This window comes from Centroberyx affinis, unplaced genomic scaffold, assembly GCF_046629955.1.
Source record: "Centroberyx affinis isolate AG114_WGS23_722 - 3 ecotype Tasmania unplaced genomic scaffold, CSIRO-AGI_Caff_v1 ptg000261l_1, whole genome shotgun sequence".
In the NCBI taxonomy this organism is placed as follows: domain Eukaryota; kingdom Metazoa; phylum Chordata; class Actinopteri; order Beryciformes; family Berycidae; genus Centroberyx; species Centroberyx affinis.
Window position 1 is genome coordinate 356029 of NW_027278943.1, and position 19155 is coordinate 375183.

Sequence of the window (19155 nt, forward strand, 5' to 3'; positions counted from 1 at the left end):
CACCGGCTCAATATCACACAATTCTATTATTGAGGAACGACCCGTTCTTATTTTTTTTATTCCTCCATCAATAAATGACAGGCAGGCCATAGTAAGAAAAGCAGGAAGCACCACCCACTCTCGCGTAAGTGCTAATTATGCCTCACTTAACGAGCTAGCGGAACAAGCCGTCGATCAAAAATATTAAGAAAAACAAGGAGGTGCAGTTGACTCGGTGAAAAGGCCATTATGTTTGGGAGGAGTGGTGCCATTAAGGCCATTAGGATCAGCTTTAGTGGCAGGGAAGTGTATGGGTTGTTCCATTTCCTTTCACCGCGTGTTTTCTGTCAGCTTTTTGTGCTGTGTGACGGTTAAAACTGTATAATTCTTCACTTAATTAACCGCCTTTCAATACCCCCGTCTTACTTTGTCAGAGATGTAATCTTCAAGATTTCTGCTTTTGTTTTTTTTGTTTTTTTGGTGGCAATAAAAGTCCTATTCCTGGTTTCATGCTGCTTCTTTGCGTTTCTGATTCTATTCTTGTTTGTCATCTGTCGTTTTATTTCCCCACCTCCTCCGCTCCCCTCCCTCCCTCCTCCTCCCCGGTATTTGAGCTGTTCCCGTTCCTCGTTCTCGCTCTTCTCTCTTCCTACTCATCTCTTTTGTGACCTTTAACTGTCATTTTTATCTTCCTCCCAGGTGAAAACAAGACGCATTCATGAATAAGTTCTACCTCTCCCCTCCCTCTCTGTCTCTCACACACATTAACTTCACAAAAAATACAGTATACAAATGAACATGACAACATCTGTGTGACACCTCGAGTCTTCCTCTCATAGCAGGATAATAAAGTCATTCTAGGCAGTGGATCAAAGACAGTCAAGATATGTCTGTCTCTCTCTCACTCTCTCTCTTTCTCTGTCAGTCTCCATCTGTCTCTTTTTTGATCTCTCTACTTTAAAAAACATAGGTACTATCCATTATTCATGCTGACCTATCACTGCTCTCCATGTCTGCCCAATCCCTATCTGCAACAGCAGGCTGAAGTAGCAAAAAAAATCAGAGCAGTTTGATTGGGCTGAGTAAGTGTGTGTGTGTGTGTGTGTGTGTGTGAGTGTGTGTGTGTGTGTGTGTGTGTGTAGGAAGAGGTGCAGGGATGTGGATCTCTCCTTAGACCGATTTGTTTCTCAATATGCACCATCATTACAAGAAATATTGTTGAGCGGGTCAACAATTCAACATGATTGCTCTCATTTTGTTGATAGATCATGACTCAATTCGACTGAGTGCCATTAAGATCACTGCAGAGTTTACTTGTCATGGTGTCCTTATTTGATTCTGTCTGGTACTCACATGGTAATAATAAAAAAAATCATGTGGAAATCAATATTATCCAGCTGCAAAACAGAAATATCAATGTTGAGATGGCAATTCCATTAGCATTATAGGCATGACTCCTCTATAAAATATTATTTACATTTACATTTATTACCGTTATACAGTTTACTGTTACACATACTGTAGATTTGCTTGGTATCTCTCTGCAGCTTGACATAAACATGGACTTCTCAATGTCCTATATTTTACATTCTTTCAACAATGGTTAAATTTGACCTACTGCTAGAAATATGTAAATCTTCCAATCTACCCCCCCCCCCCTCTTCCCCACAGAAAGAAACAAGAAACAAAAAATAAGGCTCATTAGTCCTCATAAAGCATTCAAATAGAACTATTGTGGAAGTGACAGTGTTAATGTAAAGTAAACTGATTTTGACAGATTCCAATGATAAATCAAAAAGCAACGTCAGGAGACACCTATTTATTTTTTGTTAGTGTTTAGCATTGCGATGTCTGATTTGCTGTAAAACAAACTCAGGTGTATCACTCACTCAAGTGCATGTGTGTTCGGTGTGGAAAAAGCTGAGAATAATTACCGTGAGCAACCAAAGTCTACAGAAAACTGAAATGTAACATAACCTACAGCCACATTCCCAGAGGGAGGGGGTTGTTTTAAGATTAAGAGGGTGGCATGGAGGGAGAAGGAAAGATTGACAAGAAGCCAATGAAACTTTACGCAAGAATGCAAATAAACACCAGTAGAGAAATCAATATTCACTATTTTGACTGTCGAGTCAGGTCTCTGGGGTCAAAAGACAGCCGATATAATTTGTGTAGGATCCCACCCAGCTTGTACCCGATCTTGTACATTTGAATCAGTACAGCTGTATATTGTATAGCTGGCCCGGTCTCCCAAATTTCACTCTGATAATCGTTACACCCCTAGTGTGCAGGAAAGGGACTGCAGCATAGAATGGATTACTCTTAACTTGAATAGTAGGGATGGGACAATATGCTTATCTTGTGATATGATTCAATGCAATATGGGGTTCATGATTCAATACAACCATTATACGATGTAATAAATAAAAGCTCAATTACAACAAAGTATGACTGTGCAGAATTATGTTTATTCCTGAGCCACAAATCTTTCTAGCAATGGCATCGGCTTGCTAAAATGTAAACAACAATTTAAAAATGTCATTACAAAGTGCAAATAATATATTTTCGATGGAGAGCTTGTGAAACTGTGATGGGCAAGCCAACTCAAATGGAGTCAATGTTGCGATTCATTTTTCTGCCCCACGATACGTATTGTCACAGTTTTGTATGGCGATATACAGAATTTCGATACATCGTCCCATCCCTACTGAATAGCCTAGAACGGAGAAAATGTAAACAGACGTGCAGAGAGAGAACGAATCAGAAGGTCAGAGAGAAAAGAGAGAAACAAAGAGACAGGGAGTGAGGGAAGAGGAGAAACAGAAGAGACAGATGTAGAGAGAGAGAAATGGAGAAAAGAGAGAGGCAGAAAGATAAGAGTTAAGAATAAAAGGATGAAAGAGAAAGATCTGACACACAGACGCTCTTTCTCTCTCCGACTACCATCCACCCCAACGCGAAGAGAAACTCGGCCTATCATACTAAACTAAGAACACAGAGTCAACTTGCTCTCCCCCATCTACAACTGCAGGCTATTGTTTGCTATTCTTTCCCTCCTTGTGTGTTGAATTATGCATGGGACTGGTGCCTGCCTCCAAACTCTGACTCCAGATCACATCACAGCTCAATCTGACGCACAAAAACGCAGACGTGCACAGTTTCTCTTTCAACACACACACACGCACACATAAGCCAGCAGTGTGTAGACACATACAGTACACACACACACACACACACACACAATCACCAGCAGGCTCAAACACACTGCTGATACACCACCTAAAGTGCCGTTTCCGCCTCTGTTTGAAAAGTGAGAAGTGGGCTGTAACTTGCATAGCAGACACATTGAGTGATGGTTACTAAGTGGATGTAATGGTTACTAAGGCACACACACACACACATACACACACACACATACAGCCATACACGCAAACAGGCATGACTGCAGATACACACTATTTCCAACACACACACACACAAACGTATTGCCAGTTAGAAAGAGTGTACGGCAGCAAATGGTGAGTAGCGTTGGGTCTGGCTCTGTATTTGAGAGGAAGAAATTGATGCCAAGTGCCCTCTGAATTGGCTTTTGCACTCACACACACACACACACACACATACACATGCTCAAACACTCTCACACACACACAATCGCACACTCATTTCCACAAGCAATATAGAGGAGGTGATGGCCTTGTGGGCTCTAAACCTCTCCGGCTTTGCTGTGGAAATGAACAGCAGGCGTTTTCAAAGCCTCATCATACAGCAGGAATCACATGGCCGACACACTGATAGGCACTTGTTTCAAAGACATACAGTACAAATTCTGATAGGATCCAGTATGAAAGCTTTGCAGAACACATGCCAATCAGCAATATAGATAATGGTCTATAGACTTCAAAGGGATGTTATGATGCAAGGGGAAAGTGAGGCATGAGAAACGGCTGCGAAGTCGCACCGGATCGAGTTTGGCACAAAATGGCCACCAGTCGGCACACAATCGCACCTGTCGTCGATTAAACTTACTTAGGCTGTGAGTACAGGCCTGTCATTATGCAGACACCGAGGGGATAAGTGGTGGCTCTATTCCCAGGCCTCTATGGCAAGTCTATCTGTGAATAGACTTTGGCACAAAATGGCGGCCGCTGCTGTAGGCTCTCGCATCCATGTATACAAAGCCAGCTGAGGTGCAACTGGCGTCTCCGCTTCGTTATCAAAGGAGACAGGCAGAGGAGCTGCTCTCCCCAGGGGCCGCGGCACAGGCAGGGCTGAACATCTCTCCCGTCTTCCGCACTTTCTCCTCTTTCTCTTCCTCACTTCCTCTTCGGTTCCTCTCTCTGCAACCTCCCTCTCACTTTCCCACTCTCTCTCTCTCTCTCGCCGTCTCTCCATCTCCTTATCTCTCCATTTTCCCCACACAGCTCTTTCTCTCTCTGTATCTCTCTATTCTCAGGGGACGCTGCTGTTCCCCGCAGGCCTGTTTGTGCCTCTGCTGAGATGACATCCATCTTGTCAGGGGGGGGGTTTCATTGTTCTACTTCTCACCATCTCCTCCGCATGTGCGAGTGTACGCGTTTTCCGTGTGCCTACGCATATTAAACGAGAGCGAGCGTGTGTGTGTGTGTGTGTGTGTGTGTGTGTGTTGGGGATGGAGAGACGAGGCGGTAGCTGTAAGTCGTGCAGGCCGGAGTGATTGAGAGCCTGTATCTGTCAGGCCTGCTCATGTTCAAAGGGTTAACGGGCTGTAAGAACGGCAAGCGGCGTTCCCTCTTCTACCTGGGGTTAAAGGGATAGTACGCCGATTTAAGTGACTGACGGGAGAAGAGGGGGAACATCTTTTGGTTAAGCTGTAGCCTACCTTGAGCTTTTTTTTCTACACTTAGAGCTACAAGCAATTCTGTCTATGCTACCAAACAATCCCTATGAAGTGTGTATTTGTGTGTGTGTGTGTGTCTTCAGTCAAATCATTAAAGAGACAACTGGCCAAATAGTTGTGCGAGTGACTTTTTCAAACTTTTTCACTCATCTCTTCTCATCTCTGCGACACAATCCATTGCTCAGTGCACAGAGCGTGTCATAGGATGCATAATTTAACATTGCATCGCCTTCCTCGCAGGATCCCACTCAGATTTAAACTACATCAAATATCCTGCCGACAGACGCCCTCGACAATCTGACGCCAGAATCCATTGTTGCACACTTTCAAGTGTCATTTTTGTGTGGAGAAATGCTTTCCTTGTTCTTCTCAGATGGTAACCTTAAGAACTAGCGGTGTGTTCCTCGGCAAGCAGTGATTAAATCAAAGCACACAGCTAGAACAACTTTTGGCAGCTCTGTCACATTTTATAAAACAAATGATGTGACACTGCAGTTTGCCAATGCTTCCTTTTTTATCTATCTATCTATCTATCTATCTATCTATCTATCTATCTATCTATCTATCTATCTATCTCCTTTAAAGCATCATACTGAAGCAATAACTTTAATTTTTATAATGTTTCTTACTGATTGATACAGATTTGGAAACACACACTGAAACACTCTTAAGATATGAAATAAACCAAAAGAGCTGGCGTGTCAAAGCATGACTAAATATTTCAAATGTGTTTCTCACTCCTTTACAGCAAGGTGCTGCATAACAACTCCCCCTCCACCTTTGACAGGCTGAACTTGCACGCAGCGTTTGAACCGTTCGAAACGATTCCGCCCACAAACGCAGCCCTGCCGTCAAAAACACCTTCCCTCTACCTTTAAGACAGTCACCAGGCGTTTATGTGTGTATGTTTGTGACTGCATCCTAATCCGACGTCGATGTATATAGGAGCAGCTGCCCCACCCAGGGCTCACTATATGGCAGCGGGCCTTGCTGTTTTAATCTGTGGCTATCAGCTCGCCCCAGCAGTGGAGCGCTATCTGGCAACCTGTCCTCGCTCACCACTCACCGTCTAATCTGCCCTATCAGCATCCCACCGCCTGCCCGCCTCGTCCCACACACACACATACACACATACACAGATAACCTCGCCCCACCCCCTACAATTACCCTGCTCTGTCGCTATACCCAAAATAGGAGCAGAAGAAAGAGCAACGGGAGGAGAGGAGGAGGAGGAGGGATGGAAGGATGGAGGGAGACGGGAGGGAAGAGGAGGATATTACCCCGGATCCTGCTTCAGAGGCGAGGTGGGCAGATGCAGTCAGAGACAGGCATTATCTGTGGTTATTATCATTCGTATCAGTGTATAGGAGGAAGAGGGGAGGGGGGGCGTGTATGTTCAGAGGGAAAAAAAGTCTTGTGTAGCTGGAACACACACACACACACCTGACTTTGGATATTTCTATCTGTGAGGGGGAGGAATGGCGTAGGGAAGACACCTGCCTAAGACACATTTCCATCTAAACTACAGGATTATGTGCTGCGGGGCCTTGATCCACCTGTGTGTGCGCATTTATGTGTGTGTGTGTGATAGAAAGAGATGGGTGTCTGTGTGTGTGTGTGCAGCAGAGAAGAGTGCCTGAGTGATGGCCTGATTAAATGTGTCAGTCAGTAGGTGGGTGGGCGAGAGAAAGAGCCGAACAGCGAGGAAGCGAGTGGGAGAAAAAAGGTCTGTCTCTCCCCATCTGACATATTCAAAAGGGCCTCTCTGATCAACATAATCCAGCTGCACAGACACTTCTGTCTTTACACCAAAAACCTGAACATGTTTAAACTGAACTACATAAACCTGTAACTTACTTCCTCATCGCTTCCTAATCTTCCTGAGTAACCTCTTGGTCTACTCCTATTCCAGGGATTTGTACCTATAGACGAAATAGATGCATTTACCGAGCATACGGATGTGTCGGTCCTGGTTCTGTGTGTCAAATCCGGCATCCCAAACGCCAAAACTCCCACCGGGGGGAGAGCGACTGGGGCCAACTTGCTTAAACTGCTCTTGACAGCTGCACACCGACTGATTCTGAACACTCTTGGGGCCAGTGTGTTTTAGCCTAAAGGCAGAGGCCTGGTCTGATCACGGCATGTCCGTTAAGCCAGACAGCCTTCGCCTGGAGCTTCCAACGAACAAACACAGGCTACAGACACACACACACACACTGGCTGAAGCAAGCCCGCTGCAAGAGCTTGGCTAAGGAGATGGAGAGAGCTTGATGTACACACACACACCTTGCTGTTGCCACTGACAATGGTGCAAGTGCAGTCAAATATGCTGCGAGTGGAGGAGTTTGCATAGAGTGCATCCTAAGTTTTAGAGGAGAGAGGGACAGCTGAGAAAGAGGACAGAAATAAAATATAAACACACAAGTGTGTGAGATTTTTATTTATTTGTTGCATGCAAAGACATCAACAGAAGCATCAACATACTCGAGGGCTTGCACACACACACAAATGAGCCGTGATAACTAAGAAACATGTATATATTATTTTGGCTACTACTATTTGAAAATTGGTAATGTAAAAGCAATGCATGCATGAGCAAGAGGTGTGTGTGTGTGTGTGTGTGTGTGTGTGTGTGTGTAGGTGCTGGGCTGATGAGCTGAACTGTCTGTCACCCCCCTACTGTTTTACCAAAGAGAAGTGCGCTGCCATTCAGACAGACAGCTGCCTCTCTATCCACCTCTCTCTCACACACACATACACTCGTGCGCCCACACACATCCAAGCACACTCACACACCATGTCTAGATCTTGGCAGCAGGGTGCCATCTACCCCCCCCCCCCCGCCCCCCAGCAACAACCTCACAAAAACAAAGTTTAGCGGAAGAAGATGACACACATAAACACAGACAGCCTCTCAACAGAGGCAGAATAAAGACCTCACCAGATATTAGAAGAAAGCGAGAGGCGAGGGAGAGTTTGAAGAAACAAGTTTTCTTTCTAGTCTTTTCATACCGATAACAGGTTGTGTTTTCACCTGTCTCTCCCCCCTCCTGAGGAGGGATTCAAAATAGATGCTCATCAAAGACAGCCCTCAAGCCCTGCATAATACTCTGATTACAAGGATAACCTTGTTGTATGTGTGTGTGTGTCATCATCTACCTCCAAGCTTTGTTTTTGTTCCTGAGTGAACGCCACAATTCCCCGAACAACAAGAAACAGCCTGTAAATCCACATCACAGAGCACACATACTAAAGACCCTGAGAGTGCCTCTTCATAGACTCCAATTATAAGCCAAGAGGTAGGCAATTAAAATTCCCATCACAGGGTGACAAAGCGTCTTAAGTGGCTGGACTATAGTCCTGAAAAGTAGCTTGATGACTCTATTCATTTGGTGCCTGCTGAAGCCTCACCTTCCCATCACTTCTAATTAAGGAGGCAAAAAGGATCCAAACGCCTCCATGCAGAGGAGTGGAGAGGGGGATGAGGAGAGAGGTGTTAGAAGAGAAAAAAAGAAAGGTGTCTTAGAAACTCAATGACTAAGAAATTATAGACTTTTGTACTTTGACGGTTGAGGAGCACTCATTCAGCGAAGGGAAGAAAAAGGAAAAAAAAAAAAACGTTACCTGACAGTTTCTCTCTGTCACATTCTCACGAAGGTGTGCTCCCTAAATTAATTCATGCTCAAACTTATAAATATTCAAATATTCAAACTGAAATGTGTACTTAGCAGTCAATCAGACTTCTTCGAAAATCAAGAGGTGTAAAATAAAGAGACTCGGAGACAACGGCACCTCCGTCATTCTGCTCAGCCTCTCTCTCTCTCTTATCTTCCCTCCGTCATTCAAACATTCAATGTTTCCATTTCTGCAGCGTTCCCCTGACCCCAGATGCCTTTCCAGGATTCAACCCCCTTCCCTCTGATTGCTAGTTCATCCTCTCTGCCCTTTATTCTCTTGCACCCTTCAGCAATATATGCTGCGTTGCTCATTTTTTCGCCGCCCTCACTTCTCCTCTCCCTTTTTCTCTCTTTGTATTTCAATTCCCCCCTTCTCTATTTCTCCTCTCCTTCCACCCACATCCCTCCCTCTCCTCCTCTCAACTCTTGACTTCTGTCCACACACACGGCCTTGTAAATACACTCTTTTTGCACTTTTCCCAAATATTTGATTCTCTTAAACAACCTCCATTCAGACAGACAAGACTCTAGTGTATATATATATTTTTTTAAATCCATGTATTTTTCATTCACTCCTCCCCCTTCACCCTCCTTTCCTCTCTACCCATCCTGCACACACGCTACACAGCTCATCTCTCCCTGTTCCCCTTTTCTCCTCCATCCCTCCATCCACTTCTCTATTCATTCCCCTCTCCTCTCCTCCCTTTATTCGTCCATCTCCCGGGCCTGTGTAACTCTGCAGGGACCAGCCATCCAAAGCCTGGCCAGTAATCCTCTCAGGATATTGAAATGCCAATCCCTCCTCCTCCCTGACCCACACCTCCACCCCATCTCTACAGCCTTCCCGCATCCCTCTCTTCCCCTCCGCCTCAACTAAAGGGCTTTGAATGTATCGCTGGGGGCCAGGGCATTCAACGGAAGTGTGTTTTGATCATGCACACACACACACACTGTACAACACAGAGGTAAGATATCAATATTCCATTCCTTTCTTGCACACACTCATACACAAATCAAGCATGAACCAATGCACAGAGCACATGGCATGCAAGCGTGGAAAAGCACACACATGCAAACGCTGTCATAAATGCACGCATGGACACACACACACACACACACACACCCCTAATCCACAGCTGGATAAGAGGCCCTATGAGCCTTGGGCAAAATTGATCCCCCATTTACCCGACCCATACCCCATCTCCTCACGCAACTCTAGTTATGTTTCCACCCCCCTGCCCCCCTCTCTCTCTCTTTCTCCCTCTTTCCCTTTATCCTAACATCCCCCCCATGCCCCCCCGGACGCAAACCTCCCCCCTTCCCTCTGGTGACCTGGAGGTTTCTGATAAACCCCCCATCCATCCAGAGAGAAATCCCCTCTTCTTCCACTGTGCATGTGCAGGCATGTGGCCTGAGGAGCCGCACTCTGCTTAAAGAATTCAATTTGTATTTTGGTTTGAATGGAGGGTTTTCGTGTCACAAGGTCTTAACACGGTTTCAGAGGCCTTTCATCCACTGGGGAAAAAAAATATTCTAGGGAAAACACAGATGCATAGATGTAAATTGACCCCCTGTGTGTGTATGTGGGGGGGGGGGCTTTTTGGATATTATAGCACCCTCTAGCACCTTCCCCCACCCAACTTAAATCCTCAGTCTTTCTGCATGGGCCGTCGGCCTCCAGCTAAACCACTACTCCCTGGTTTAGATTAAAGCAGAGAAAGCTTTAACACATTGCCCTACCCCACTCACTGGCTAACAAGCTTACCGCGCACAGGAAACCAAATACGGCAAAGTGTAAGAGATGGAGGGAGAGTTGTAGAGGAGAGAGAGAGAAGTGGAGAGGTGAACCAGAAGGTGGGGGAGGCGATTATGTCAAGGAGAGGAGGTAAGAGAAAAGAGAGGACAGCGGAAAGAAGTCGGTGTGGATGGAGAGGCAGATGGGGGGAGAGGGGGAGGGAGAGAAATTGCCATCTAAGAATAGTGAGAATATAGGGGAGAGCAGGAAAGGAGAAGACGGGGAAATGAGAAAGGAAATAGAGGGTAAAAAAAGAAGAGAGGGATATAGAGGGAAGGATGAGGCAAAAAAAGAAGAGTGTAATAAAGTGATTATGAGGAGAGAGAGAGAGAGAGAGAGAGAGAGAGAGAGAGAGAGAGAGAGAGAGAGAGAGAGAGAGAGAGAGAGAGAGAGAATGAGGGTGTGTGTGTGCTGGGGCCCGTGTTAGCTTTGTTCCAAATCCCTGCTGCAGTATTTATAAAGGTCAGTGAGTTTTGATGGTGTAAAGTCTCAGTGTGGAGGCGTGCACACATGCGAACGCACACACACACACACACACACACACACACACACACACACACAGCACTAGCTCACCACACCCTAAGGGGAAGCTGTACACTGAGGAGCGCACGTGAGAGGGTTCAGGTGATGGTTAGCTGGTTAGCTGCTGATGTGAAGCACGCTTTGCTAACCATGTGTGGAAACCACAGGCTCAGAACAATACACACGTGACGCTTTCCTGAGACGAGACACACTGAATCGAATGCTAAAACACATTTCAAAATCAACTCAAATACTTTATATCACTGTATCTCTTTCTGTAAAGCTTCGTCTTAGTCACACACACACACAAACACAAACACACACACACACACACACAAACAAACACAGCACCAAACGTCGGCCTAAATCCTCTCTGACACAGAAAGTCTCCTGAAACCCCCGCAAACACACTCTCCTAACCCCTAGTCCAATCCCCCCGGATGACACGGCCAGCGGAACAACACACACCCTAATACCCCATAATAACCACACATCAACGCCATGGCAACAGCTGACAAGACAGACAGACAGAGAGGGGGAGATAAAAGGGAGAAAGCCTGAAAGAAACAGGGGGACGGGAAAAATAATCACCACGGGTTTGTCCTTTTCTGATGTAGTGTCCCTAACCTTGGAGCTGGGGCTTTTTGGCTAAATCTCTTTAGGGAGTAAAAGCTGAAGGCTAGCTTGTTAGCCATGCCTTGTCTGCCTATATATTAGCGTTAGCCATGCTAGCGCAGATTCCCATTGATGTCAGATCAAGGGGCTTGGTATAAGCAGACAACGCAACAAACATTCTTCTAAAATATTCTTCAAAATGGCTTGCCTTTGAAATGTTTGGGACAAAAACATCAGCACAGTAAATTAGAAGGGGTCTATGAAAATCTACCCGACTGACTTAAGTTTCCTGTGGACAAGTGAAGTTTACAAAGCCCTAGGTGGAGTGCAATTAAGATGTCTTGTCAAAATTGTTGAGATGTGGAGAGGGGTAAAAAATATTGGTGATTCTTTTTGTGAAAACAGCTCTTCTTCTCTAGCAAAATATTCAAAAGTTTGGAAATTTGGAAAGGTGTGTACGGACACTAAACTGCACGTCATTGATGTCTGCAATGTCACAGTAATATAATTACCTCTGCCAAGCAGGTTATGTTTTCGGTGCCGTTTGTTTGTTTGTTTGTTTGTCTGTTAGCAGGATTACGGAAAAACTACTGGCCCGATTTTCATGAAACTTCGTGGAAGGGTGTAGCATGGGCCAGGGAAGAACCCATTAAATTTTGGAGTGGATCCGGATCCGACTCATGAACAAGCAATAACAGCACGAACCGGAGGTCTGCGCTCTCCGAGTGCCCTTCTAGTTGTACATTGGTTAGTCAAAATTGTGGAGATCATTCTCACACACACACACACACACACACACACACACAAAGCTGTCCTTCAGGCCCAAGCTCCTCACCCTATGTGGTCCAAATGTCCAGATGTTACGCTTACATAACCTTCCTTTTTACAATTGGTCAGCAAGGGAATCTAGGGCACTGAGACACACACACACACACACACTCAGTACTCTTTACGCAACCTAAATCTACTTAAATCCACCCTCTTAATACACGCAGAGGCACAATCTCGGTCATATACCACACTCACACTCAATATGGCAACTGAAAACACGCGAGGCATGTTTTTACACACACACACACACACACATTGTACTTCCTTCATCACTTATCACTAAGAAGTGCGTCCCTTTGCTGTCATAAATGATAACTATCCTTAACTGACTTGGCACTAACCAGGGAATCATATTGAGTGCTGCTGCCATCTCAGCACTCAAACTAGTCTGACTTTAACAATTCTCCATTCATTATGCAGCGCATTTCTCTAGGCTAATTACCAATTAGAGGAAAAAACACACTCTACCATTCTCATTTTCTCGTCGTTTCTCTCTCATCCGCTTTCTTGTGCAGCATCTTTCATTCTCTCTCCCCTCGTAATTCTTTTGCTTTGTCATGCCTTGGCTCCTCAGCAGCGTATTTCTCTCAGCATTCTCAAATGAAAGATTTGCTCCATATATGCTTGACAAACAAACTGAGTAAACAAGCTTTTCAAAAATTATGCATAGGAGATGAGATGGGTGAATCTGTGTGTCTGTGTGTTTGTGTGTGTGAGCCTGAATGTGTGTTCAACACACATTCAGGCTTACACACACACACACACACACACACACACACACACACACACACACACACAAACACACACACAAAAGTAGGCACAACACACTGTGTTGTGCCTACTTTTGTGTGTGTGTGCTTACACATATTTGCATGTCTGTGTATGTGCATACGTGTGCATGTATAGGTATGTGCATTCCTGCATGTGTGTGTGTATGTGTCTGTGTTTGTGTCTGCTTGCGTACATACACGTGTGTGTTTGTGTGTGTGTGTGTGTGAGAAGTATTTTCACAGTTGAGCTCCCCCAAATAGTGTTGTTGCAGAGCTGGTTGACAGGGCTACTTGGCTAAGTGCTTTTTCAAGCCCCTGGCTAATGGCCTGCTGAAGGCTTCTGCTGATGAAAATGAGATCACCTCCACCGCCTGATACTTTTAGCTCTGTCTGCAGTGACAGGCAGCACTGTCGGCAGCGGGAGGGTGTGTGTGTGTGTGTGTGTGTGTGTGTGTGTGTGTGTGTGCTATGAGTGTATACACAAAGAAAAGCCATATACATGTAGGTTTCAATGCAGGTGTGACTGTGTGCGTTTACAAGTGTGTTCAAAGCTCACCGTGTGTGTCTGCAGGTGTGCATGCCTGTATATTTGTGTACATGTGCGCATGTGTGTATGTATGTGTGTGTGTGTGTGTGTGTGTGTGTGTGTGTGTGTGTATGTGTATGCTAGGTTTGGGCAATTGGATGAATATGTCGGGGGGAGCAGCAATTGATTTAATTCATCGCTGGTGGAAATTCCCCTGCCAATGTTTTGCTAATTTAAATTACCTTGATCTTTTGTAATTTAAAATGTAGCCTGGTGCAAGAGAATCAAATGAGGAAGCGCACGCAGGTAGACAAATTATGAAGGTAGCCTAAACACACCTGACATTTCTCAGAGGCGACCTCAGGATGTGCTGGTTTGTCCCATTTGAGTATCTTGTGCTACTGCTTCCTGATGGGAATGCACCGCCGCCTCGTACTTGTTCAGCAGTTTTATTCTTGACTGTGAAGACTTGTGCTATAATATGCATGTAAAAATGCCACTTCCTTGCACATTTAAAAGCTAAGTTTGCGCGTGCCTGCAAGTGTCTGTGTGTGTCAGTATCAAACCGCGACTCACCAGGCAGACTGGTTGACACGTTGACCTGTGTGTAGAACCTCTTGTTGGGCAGCAGCTCCGACACGCCGTTCAAGGCTTCCACAGTGAAGGTGTAGTTGGTGTTGGGCAGGAGATTGACCACGGTCACCGTCCTCTCCGTCAGGCCGAGCTGCTGGGGCACGAAGCCGACGCTGGCCCCGCACGGCTCGCACTGGCCCGCCACGCAGCGCCGGCACCCCACGCTGTAGGTCAGATCCACCCTGCCGCCCGTGTCGGAGGGTGCGGCCCACTCCAGGATCAGCGTGGACTGCTTCAGGGTGTAGACCAGGTCTCGGGGTGGAGAGGGGGGGCCTGGGAGAGAGAGAAAGAGGCAAATATTAGAGATGTAATGACTTACTGAGCTCACGTTTGGTTCGATCTATGGGAATTAGGTTCATTAGGTTCTCAAACTTTTATATTTTGATATATCGTTACATCTCTAGTGAATTTATGACTCTTCTCTGAAAAATAAAAAAAATCAATCAAAAAACCAAAACAAGACAGAGAGCGGACCAACAGACAATGTATATCTCCATTTGTAAACATCAATACTTTCAATCAAATGTGTCTTTGCTGCAGCACTACCTGCAGCAATTTAATTTGATGAAGCTTTTTTTTTTTGCAATTTACACACATCATGTCTCCACATGCCTCAGGAATCCAGAGGATCCAACCTAACCAGTCTGCCAACATATTGATCTGTCTCAAAATCAATATCACTGTGTATTTTAGTTTACATCTGGTCAAGCCTCTTGCACAAAATGTAGAGATCACAGCAGCTTAAAGAGTAACTTAACACCAAACCCAAATCTGTGCCATCTGGTATTGGCTGATCTTTGATGCCAGATGATGTCATCACCTGTTGTATTCTATAGAAGGTTACATCACCTAGCAACAAAGATCGGCCAATAGCAGATGGCAATTCAGTAGCATTCTTTTTGCCATTAGATGTCAGGCTTTACACTGATTTGGGTTTGGGGTTTAGTTGCTCTTTAAAGGTTAAAGTTGCAGGCTTGTGACAAGAAAGTTGCCAATTTGAATCCATGAATTGGCGGGGAAAATCTAGCTGGTAAAAAGGACAACAGACTACTACTAATAACTATTGTCAAGGTGCCGTTGAGTGAGGCACTTAATCCCCAACCAGTCCACTGAGTTATGCAGTCCCCACCGGAAGACTACTTACTATTGGCATGCGTTCAAAGCAAAACTTCCCTGGATAAATAAAGTTTAAAACATATTTGATTGCAATGTAGTCATCTGCATGACTTCAAAAGATTACTTCAACTTCATATTTGCTGAAGCATGAGATCTTGCGCATGATTTAATGCAGTGAGTATTTTGGGTATTATGGCGTGATTGCATGGGCTCAGGTTGTACATCACGCTATGGTAATCCTGTTTCATGCAGGATTCGGCTTTGAGAAACAATTGATTTGCTGAGAACCACTTGACCCTGATTGGTATAGGCAAGAGAAAAGTACTGGCATGTACTGATGTGCGTGGCATTGTTGTGGTGTACATCTGGCAGCACAGTACATAAGACTTTTATTGGATTGAGATCGAAGAGGGATTACAGATGATGCAGAAAGACAGCAAAAACACTGGAAATAAGGCTAGGGCTAAAAGTAGCAGCTGGATAAATCTTTATGGTTTATGCGTGTGTGTGTGTGTGTGTGTGTGTGTGTGTGTGTATAGGTGTGTTTATGTTTTGACAAAAAAGAAAGAAGGAATTCTTTCCAACTTGTTATTTTCTTCCTTTTTAACCACTAATAACATCTTCTCATGCTGAATGGGAAAACAACAAACAAAGAAATAGAGAAAGGTGATTCTGTCAGCAACGATGACAGTGACAATGCCTGTGTGTGTGTGTGTGTGTGTGTGGGCATGTACAAGTTAGTCTATTAATGTCAACAGTGCCATGTGGAACAAATCCTCTGCTTACAAACAGTAAATAAAGGTGAGTTGCCGTGGAAAAGGTTTTTAACGCTGCTGGAACAACAGTCTGATCTGATATCAGAGGTACGACATGCCAGAAGCAGTCTGAGCCTCCTGCGGCTGTGTTTGTCAAAATGTGGGGTGGGACCCGGAGGCAGGCCATGGGACGATTAGAACGGGTCTCTAGATTATTCTTGAATAATTGTTCATCAAAAGGCTGTCAGCGGTGTGTAAGGAAAAGTCAAATAAAATACTCGGAATTTGACAAAATAGGAAAAATAGCATACAGTATACTGAGATATTTCAACATACTGAAAAGGAGGGCAAGTATATTTTACAGTAGGATCTTTACATTGACACATACTGGGAATGTATATGGCGAGTAGAGATGAAAGGTTGAGATCTCTCACATTCTCAGGTACTACACGCTTAAAAACTGCTTCTTCACAGGGCTTTTGTGCACAATATGATGCTTTATAGAACCGTGGCTGCTTGAAGAGCTACTTGAACCGCTTTTGCGCAGTTTTTCAGAGCTATATGGTTAAATAGCACCTATTGCATGCAGATAGAAATGAGTGTTTTTATGTAGAGCCGTGGTTGACTCACAGTTGATAAAGTTACTTGTATGTTTCTTCAGCCTTTATTATTCTTAATCCCAGCAGACAGAAATATGTTTCACAGAATGGTGTCTAGTAATACATTTAATTAGACAAAGTTGGCCATGGTTTGAGCCCTACATAAATATTGAGATGATGATGACGATGACGATGATGACAACAAACAGAAAATAAACCAAATCGTCAGGGTTTTCATGGACAATAAATTCACAATATATCAAGACTCCACTATACTGTAATTAAATTATTAAATGCCTTGTGGTTGAGATGATCAGGAGATGATCAGTTGCGGTGGACAACTTCAGCGTGTTGCAGAATTGTTTTGACAGGTTCCTTTGATACATCGTCAGTCACTGGACTGCTGTCTTGATGCATGGGGATTTGCATTTGACCTCAAGCAATTTAAATTGGCCAAAACCTTGAGATACAAATGACAAAAAAAAAAAAAAGATGAAATGTAGAATGTTTGAAAGGCTGTAAAGTGTCAAAGCAAAGGACTGTTCCTCATCACTCAGTCGATCCCCTGACTGACACGTGCCTGGCCTGCATGTCCGGACACATAGAGGCCGGATAGAGCTTCGGTCCATTAAAGGCCATCAATTTTATATGAGTCCCTGTATGTGTGTGTGTGTGTGCGTGTGTATATACGCATGTGTTCTGATGAATAAGTGAAGGTGTACTGCTCTGTGCGTGCCATCAAACACGTCACACACACAGCAGCTGCGTCTCGCTCCCGGACACACGTGGAGCCCACAGTTACATAAGCCCAAAGAGCATTCAGAGGGTAAACACATATACACACACACACACACACACACACACACACACACACACACACACACTTATGTACACCAGACGCAGACACAGCTGGGCCTTTATTCATGGCTCTCTCCTCTTTCGTGCTCTTTTGCCCTCTCGTTCCTTCTTTCTCTTGAAGTTTCCTTTTTGTCTCTCATCTCTAAATCTTTCAGCTCCGAGTGTCTCTCACTCAAACTCCACCCCCCCCATCTCTCTCTCTTTCTCTCTCTCACTCCTCTTTCCCCCCATTTGCCCTCTCTTTCACTCTCCATCTCGTCCATCCGTCTGACTCTTTGACTCCCTTTCCACCAGCTCTTCCCAGTGCGTCACAGCAAATACAAACTCGTTTTTAATTGGGCGAGATAAAAGTTACATATATCAAGCCTCAACTCCATTCATCTATCTCGGTCACTCTCGCAGAATCTCCCTCTCTCTCTCTCCCTCTTATTCCTCTGTCCCTCCATTCATCAGCCTCTGTTTCTCTCTAACTCCCTCTCTCCATCCTCACGGTGCTGTGGATTAGCGCAGTTTGGGGATGATCATAATTACAGAATCAATAGTGTAATTAATGTGGTCATTAGGCTGCTATAAATGTTATCACATGGGGATCAGAGAGCTCGGTGATCAATATTGTAATTAAACCCCCCTGATCGCAGGGGGCACATATACATACACACAAATACATGTGTATGTATACACACACACACACGCACACACCTAGTGACCCTTTGGTTTTACTACCCTGCCATTATTTCTCCATCTAATTACTAAGCTATATCAGTGGGATGTTGTCCATGCAGAAATCAATAGGGCCGCCCTGTCTGGTCTTTGTCTTATTGGCCTTGTACTGCATCTTTATTGGAGGAGAACGGCACTCAGTGTGGGAGAAGGGGTGAGAAAAGGGTGATGAAAGGTGGAGGATGAAAGGATAATGTCTGGACAGAGGGAATAAGATGTACTGTATGTGTCACTTCCCACTGCTCCCCACCGTGTGTGTGTGTGTGTGTGTGTGTCTATTAAGGATACAGGGATGAGAGACTGGTTTGACAGAGGGATGAAGGATGGGGTGATAACGTATGGATGAAATGGATGAAAGGAAGTATAGGAGGGAAAATGTTAAGAGGAAGGCAGTTAAAAGAGAGGGGGAGAATGAGGGGGGGCGGTATGTTGGGGGGAAGAAAAGAAGGGATGGAAGAGGTAGAGAAGGGGGGGTTCAGTGGAGAGACGGATAATGGATGTATAATGTCTGGAAAAAGCGAAGAGGGGAAGGAAAGGTTAAGCAGAAAAGAGGGAGAGAATGGGCTGATGGGATTTTTTTGGAAGGATGCATCGTGTGTTAGGAGAGGTGGAAGGAGGGAAGAAGAGTGGAGGGGGGATTGCGGCGATAAAGGTTAAGAGGTAAAGAGAGAAAATGGCTGTGGTGGCGGGACATATGATGGATGTATAATATTTATAGGTGAAATTGAAAGGGGGGTTGGTAGGGGTCAGTGTTAAGGGGAAATCCACCCTAAAACAGAACTGACGGGCGTATAACCCTGAGGATCTTGAAATATTTCATCAATATTTCTCTTAATTGCGTAGGATCAAGTCCATATAAATCTGTAAAAGTTATTTTGTCTAT

The 19155-nt window shown here is 44.7% G+C and overlaps 1 protein-coding gene across 1 annotated transcript in view; it reads right to left on the reverse strand.

Annotated features, from left to right (window-relative positions):
* LOC139666642 (ephrin type-A receptor 7-like) overlaps positions 1 to 19155 on the reverse strand; it is a 75431-nt gene that overhangs the window by 32774 nt on the left and 23502 nt on the right. Inside the window, exon 3 of the mRNA XM_071545934.1 lies at positions 14168 to 14497. Coding sequence (XP_071402035.1) covers positions 14168 to 14497 — 330 coding nt within the window. The remainder of the gene's footprint in view (positions 1 to 14167; positions 14498 to 19155) is intronic.